Here is a 7610-nt window from a genome sequence, read left to right as displayed (position 1 = left end):
AGAATACTTGAAACAACTGGCATTAAGATTATATTTTACGTCTCATAATAAATATCAGCCGAAAGTTGTTACCTGAAGTCAATTCCCTCACCCCGAGTTTGTGGCTGTCTTTGTTATAAATTACGGTTAAAGAAATAATGATTATCTTCGAGATTTGGTCAATATCATAGGCTTTCAGCAATATACAAGGTAAGGCTAAATTTGGAGTATAAATCCAGAAGTTCTAATGTATGCTATGGTTTTGTATGCACTCAATAAATTAGCAATGTTCGAAAATCCAATATACTGCTACGTGTCATAGCTTGAAGAAATTAGTTATGTATCCTTTTTAGACTTGCACCTGTGAATATTTGAAGACCATTTAAATTTTTAATACGTGTAAAATTCAAACCGTTAACGCTAACATAGTTTTTCTATTATCATTTACAAAGGGATGCTCGAATGATAGCATAATTAGGGCATATTGCCTAATTAGGCTTATGTGAAAAGTTACTCTGAATGACATATTTTTTTCACCTGAGGACTCGTATAATTGTGTTATTATTTATATGGATTTTTTTATTCAGAAGTTATGTATAAAATTATATGAGATGTATAATGTAGATTGCTGTGTGTAAGATATGATGACACCGTCAGAGTATTTGTGGCGACATATCACTCACTAATATCGTTGTTAACAAACTTTGTGAAATCAAGAAAGCTGGCCTAGTCGAAATAATCAAATATTTCCAGAACTAAGATACAAGTTGGTATTTCATGATGTTACTTATTTAATGATATGAGTCATTTTAAGAGAAACAGGCAGTAAATCTCAGACTCAGAGAAAACTATTTAGAGGAAAAATGCGAACCTACCAAAACTCGTTACCTACCTTCACTGATCCTTCTGGCTCATTGATGGCTTCGTAGGATCCAAGGGCGGGATGACCTTTTATTGTCTCCATTAGGGGCTGAAATATAAGAACTACGATGTTTTAGGTAGAAAATTCGTTCTTAGACAGTTGCACCATAAGATATTCGCAGAAAACATAATTCAACACATAATACTAAAACTTGTGCGAGTTAGAAACAGTTGCTAACCAAAGTGATGGCAGCATTTTAAACATTGTTGGGCTGGACATGTTTATATATGATGCTTTATTAACATTCATAATTTCATTTTTATTATTTAGCAAGGAAGACTGCAAGGGTTTGCAATTTTGCTGATTATACTCTGCATATCAGATTATGCTCTGCATATCAGATTATGCTCTGCATATCAGATTATGCTCTGCATATCAGATTATGCTCTGCATATCAGATTATGCTCTGCATATCAGATTATGCTCTGCATATCAGATTATGCTCTGCATATCAGATTATGCTCTGCATATCAGATTATGCTCTGCATATCAGATTATGCTCTGCATATTCAGTGGCTTTCCAAATAGCTTGCATATACATTTTTTGGTAATTATTTTAGAAATAAACTCCATTTTTATTTAAAATATTTTGTCTTATTGTCAACTTTAAATTAATTGTAGAATAGTATATTTAGTTTCAATGAAATTCGAATATATTAACCATTGAAAGGAAAGATTCATATTAGCCGCCTTTTTTAAGACTTGCAGTTTAATAAATAATATTTTTTTTGACAAAATAATTACTCTACGGGCTACAGTAATATAAAATCACAAGCTTAACAATTTCATCTCTATTCTACTACAAAATGTCATTTTGTACTCACAGTAAGGCATTTCTCTATGTAGGAATCAAGTTTTGAGTCCTCATAAATAAGATCGATAGTTTTTTGGTTCCGCAAGACGGCTCCGTTCCACATGCACAGATTGACCACCACACCGCTAGCTTCAGCAGCGTTCAAAAGACTCAAAACATCGTTCTCGAATTGACCAGTGCGGTCACAGGAGGTGACGTAACCATTTTCGTCATATGTTGGGGTGCTGTCCCCTTCCACGTGCACCCATATCCCTGCAAAGTTTAGATCATATTAAAAGTAAATATAATAAATTTTATTTATGTTCTCATGTTTTGAAAAACCTACGTAAAAGCTTTCAAAAACGTAATTATATGTTTATTTTATTATCAGTATAGTATTATATATCCACAAATACTCTTGTGAGTAGCATCCTAGAGAATAGTTTACTAACATGCCTAGCATGGGTCTGTATTCGCCAATGCTAGGCACGGTTAACTCACACCCGTTCATATACCCATGCAACCTGTATCTAAAGCTACCCACAGTTCTTGCCCCAATGACGCAAGAAAGTACTGACAAACCGGCACTTCCCTGTTTTGGTTAGATATTTTTCAGACAATTTATATCCTAATATTCCTGTTTTCCATTTGAGTATTTCAGTCATACATATCTAACCGAACGTCTTTCCAGAATGCGAATTCAGCTCCTCTAGCCTATCTTCGTAGGAACGGTTTTTGATACAATAAACTTCGTCATCCTTCCTGTATTATCCTCCGCATTTTTGTCCATTCCGTTTTATAGAGACCAGAATTGAGCAACATAATCAATATGAAGCCTAACAGAAGGTACTATATGATGGAGTAACCTTAGGACTTATTATTTATACTTCTTGATATGAAGCCAAGAATTCTATTTTCTAATGACTTTATTGCGAACGCTTGTGGACTGTTTTCTTGGCTTTAAATTTCTGTTAACGAGAACTTCTGAATCTTTTTTGCATTCACTTTAACCAGTCTCTATATTATTAAGCTTGTAAGTACCATAGTTATTTTCTTTACCTAGGGTGGCCTGGTGGCTAAAGCTCCCGCTTCACACACGGAGGGCCCGGGTTCGATTCCCGGCGGGTGGAAACATTTCGACACGTTTCCTTACACCTGTTGTCCTGTTCACCTAGCAGTAAATAGGTACCTGGGCGTTAGTCGACTGGTGTGGGTCGCATCCTGGGGGACAAGATTGAGGACCCCAATGGAAATAAGTTAGACAGTCCTCGATGACGCACTGACTTTCTTGGGTTATCCTGGGTGGCTAACCCTCCGGGGTTAAAAATCCGAACGAAATCTTATCTTATCACTTCGACCACATCAACATATCTAGATCATCTTATAGCTTTCCAGAGTCCTCATCAGAAATGATCTGACAGCCTATTTTACTTTCAGCGGCAGACTTATTTGTTTTTCGATTTATTCCCTCATCTATATTTCTATGTAGATTGTGAACAACAAGGATTCCATTACTTGCCCCTGTAACACACGACTTGTAAGGAGTCCCCATTCAGATTTTATATAATACATTTTAGTCAGTAAGGTTACCATTCTCCACTTTTGATTCACTTGTAGATGCCCCTCTCCTTTCATCCAAGTGATGTTTGTTTGTAAATGGTCCAAGCCGGACCGAAACGTCGTCGTAAGCTCCTCTCTTCTGACTTAAGAAATCGTAATGACACGATTGCAAATAAACCATACCCCCGGCCGGGATTGAACCCGCGGTCATAGAGTCTCAAAACTCCAGAGTTTTGAGACTCTATGACCGCGGGTTCAATCCCGGCCGGGGGTATGGTTCCTCTCTTCTATGTGCGGGTTATTTTTGTATCGTTCCAGTCACAGTATTGTGCCTTTATTTTGCTATTGATGTTTTAATCTATTTTTCATATATTTAGGGTCATTTGATCTAATTTCTCTATTAGGCGGCTTTGACAAAACTTTGGAAAAAGTCGTTGACATCACCACCACCATGTATCCTGTCTTCCTCATGATCATCCCTAGACAGGTTACGCCAGTCTTCACAATTCAGGTAATCCCTGAGGCCTGTATAATCTGCAACGCAAACATTACGGATGTTCTTATAAACGAAAAAAAATATGGAAGAAGAAAAATAAAATTGCCGGCCACTAAAGGTATCTCTTCGGCGATACGTAATAACCATGTGATTATGATTAAGGAAAACAGCATATAGGCACAAGAAATGTAGGGTGATTAAAGAACTACTCACTGATGGAGTTGCCGCCGGAGCTACCGATCTCCCCTACCCAGGTCTCCAGGGTGCCGTCGTAGCCACCGTTACCAAAGTCGTAGCCGTAGTTGTTCCAGGCGATGTTGGCACCGTTTAGGAACACCTTTTCACCTCCGTATGTAATATCCGTACCAGACACCTGTCAGTAGCAAGCCAGGAAACTAATAATAAATTTTGAAGTTCATACTGTAAAATTCTACGTATATGATACTAGTTATAATAATTATAAATATACTAATAGTTATTTTCATTTATTATTATAACAAAACCATTAATTATTAAGGTGCTTATAGCAGCACTGTTTTTAAAACGAATATTAAGAGAAAATGTTTGATAACAGTCAATTCCCTGGCACTTCATAATGTAAATCCTGTAATTTTTTTCGCCTTATTACCATACATAATTATTTTGTTTAGCAACATCACACAGATGTGTATACAGAGAGGTGTGTATGTGTATATACACGGAATTTAGTTTAATTCCCATTGTAGCTATCCAAGTATACATAGTTGATAGGCTTAAAGCCCAATTAACCAACCAAATATCGTACACTGGATATAAACACAGAGAGGTGTAGGTCTGTAAATACATACTAGGGATTAAAGTATTCTTGACTGATGGTGTAGTCTATAGACTTTAATCTCAATTAACCATCCAAGCAATCAATATCTTAGATTAAAATTAATATTTAATAATGAAATCATGTGAATGCAATAAGTATTTTCATGCTTACAGCGCATTTTTTTTATCGTACTCGAAATTTGTAGCTTAAATAATGCAAAAGAAAATACAAAAGGATAAGGTCCCAGTTTCTTTGGTTGGGTAATGGTTCAATTAAAGCCAAGTTTCTATACTCCCATTTGTTAACTTTCATAATTATGTGGGGAGTAGCGTTGGCTACAAGAAATTTGATCTTACCCCAAGCCTCTTAGCAGAGGTGGAGCCCAGTAGGGCCAGGAGGGTGAGGAGCAACATGGTGGTCATGTCAACAGCTACAGACGCAGACGACATCTGACTTACACCCTGACACCTCTTCTTATATATGTATCCATTCACTCCTTTCTCCACCGTCCCAATCCTCCACCCTACACCAACCCATACAGTTATCATTTAGTGCATCACTTACGTCAAATACCTGGGAAAATTTTCTAGGGCCAATAGTTATACTGTGCACGTGCATACAAGTGGGTTGTTCTCATGGTAGGGTGTATCAAAGAACAGTAAAGTTTTAGTTCACTATTTTTTTTAGGAAAATAATGAGTTTTTTTATTAAATTGCTAATCTTTATAATTCTGTACACACCATAGACAATTTCATTAAAAAGTTGCTGCATTTTCGCCACATTGCCTCTCTCTAATAAGCTCTTAGAACGAAACGTTGTCTTAGTATGCTTGCTCTGCTATGTATGTCGTCAAAGCTTTGTTGGTTGCCTCTGCGTAGTTATGACAACGATTAAGTGTAACTTACCAAATGTACCATGCACATTCCCTGATAACACATGCATATTCCCAGAATTCATACACGTTCCCCTAATATACCATTGACCGGTTTCTCCTAACCTACAAACCCATCATAGCCAGGTAGATTTGATATACACAAATACCCCTCCCAGATACACACGCGCGCGCACACACACACATTTATTATTATTATTTATTTTTATTATGGTGAAAGTGCTAATTCCATAGGAATCATACAGGACTGTACACATTTCCCAGTACCGCACTCAAATTTCTTAATACCAAATACACACATTCTTTAATATTAGCTGATGTGCGGGATAATCTGTTGCCGTTACAAGCGGGATTTGTTTTTAGAACCAGTCTTTATTCTCATAGGTAATGATTACTTTTACTTGTTTAAGTTATTTATTATAGTGATAAGTGTTAAATATCATTTATTTTACTTACCGTGTATTTATATGTATTATCATCATATTTTTATAGATAATAGTTAAAGCACCGGCGAGCCAGCGGTCCCTGCTGCAGTGGCCGACCACTGGGCGGCTTACTGCGACCTTACCACTTCACTTAGGTAAGGTTTGCAGGAAACCAGACAAGTGCTTCCTGACGCGGGTCTTAATCATAGGATGACCCACCACTAGAGCTTTTGGTTATCTGACTGAGGCTTTTACCTGGCTTACCGGCCCACCCCTTTAAAAATTTTGGTTATTATAACCGTTTTTTCCCTCTTGTATCTTTAGATACCATTTTGCTGCGCGTCCGTTACAGGACAAACGCCGTTGAACGGGTCCACTTTCAAACAAACAAATTTTATTTCTTTGTGTAGTATTAAAAAAAAGTTACGTGTCGGGTAATTCTCTGACAAGTAATCAGTAAATCTGCACATAGGAAAACGTAGAAACAAACATATCGACTGCTAATTTGCTTATGATAGTGTTTTTGAGTAAGTGAGATGTCAAGTGCTGATTTGTTTGACTAAGTATATAATCTGTGGCATTCTTTATCTAGATAAAGTGTGTCTCATTGGATGGGTTACGGTGAGTAAGTCCTCAACTATAAGGACATATTATTAGAAGGTACTTTTAATCTCGGTTCCCTTCATTAAATTTAACAAGTTATTTATCCGTATATAAATGAAAGTTGACCAAAATTATAGTGTCATTATATCGGCATTTTAGTATTTCATGCGAGTGCAAAATTAAAGTATTGTACTATACCTGGAGTAATTATTTACCTAACACACGATATTCCAGGGAACAATATGAGTATCGAGTAAAACGAATAGACATTTGAAAATGAGTGTAGGAATTTCATTGTACTGATGAAATTAAATAATTTGAGCGTCCTTCAAACATTTGTCATTAAACTGAGTAAAAAAGAGTGAAGTCCTGAATTATTAGTTATATCTCTTATCTGTTAATGGTGTGCCATAGAGGTCATTATTGGAACTCTTGTTCACACTCTACCTAAAGACAGATGAGGAAATAAATAGCGATATAAATTTGCCTATGACACTAAATTTAGTAGGCCGTTAGATAATTTCTGATGACACAAGAAAGTGTCAGAATGTCCTGGATAGGTTGATGTGATTGGAGAAGTGTCATTTGCAGTTCGATGCGGACAAATTTAAGGTTCTAATCCTAGAAAAAGAAAATAACTATGGTACTTATGAGCTAAATAATGTACTGCTTAGCCATACTGAATGAGAAAAAGATTTAGGATTTCTGGTTAGCAGAAATGTAAAGCCAAGACAACAGTGCATAAGTATTCGTAATGAAGCTAATAGGATTCTTGGCTTCGTATTAAGAAGTAGAAGTATAAATAACAGAAATCCTAAGGTTATATTTTAACTTTATATAGCCTAGTAAAGCCTCATTTAGATTACGCTGCTCAATTTGGTGTCCATATTAGAGACTCGATATAAATGAGCTGGAAAATATATGGAGACGTATGACGTTTTGAATTTGCACTCCGGAAAGGCGCTGAATTAGGGAGGAGATATGATTCAAAGTGTACGAATGGAACATGGTTTCATGTTGAACAAATTTAAATTTAGAAAGGATATAGGGCAGTACTGGTTTGGAAATAGAATTGCAGATGAGTAAAACAAACTCCCAGGTAGCGTCATAGGGGCGAAAATTTTGCAGCACTAAATATAGGTTA

At 36.4% G+C, this 7610-nt stretch overlaps 1 protein-coding gene across 1 annotated transcript in view; it reads right to left on the bottom strand.

Moving 5' to 3' along the window:
* The window catches only part of LOC128705540 (mannan endo-1,4-beta-mannosidase), a 15556-nt gene extending 10497 nt beyond the window's left edge, over positions 1–5059 (bottom strand). The window contains exons 1-4 of the mRNA XM_070090792.1: positions 4903–5059; positions 3964–4123; positions 1726–1967; positions 872–949 (exon numbers count right to left, since the gene is read on the bottom strand). Of these exons, the coding sequence (XP_069946893.1) occupies positions 872–949; positions 1726–1967; positions 3964–4123; positions 4903–4995 (573 nt within the window). The 5' untranslated portion in view covers positions 4996–5059. The remainder of the gene's footprint in view (positions 1–871; positions 950–1725; positions 1968–3963; positions 4124–4902) is intronic.
* Positions 5060–7610: the final 2551 nt, after the last annotated feature.

This window comes from Cherax quadricarinatus, chromosome 33, assembly GCF_038502225.1.
Source record: "Cherax quadricarinatus isolate ZL_2023a chromosome 33, ASM3850222v1, whole genome shotgun sequence".
In the NCBI taxonomy this organism is placed as follows: Eukaryota; Metazoa; Arthropoda; class Malacostraca; order Decapoda; family Parastacidae; genus Cherax; species Cherax quadricarinatus.
This window is presented reverse-complemented; position numbering and strand designations above follow the sequence as displayed.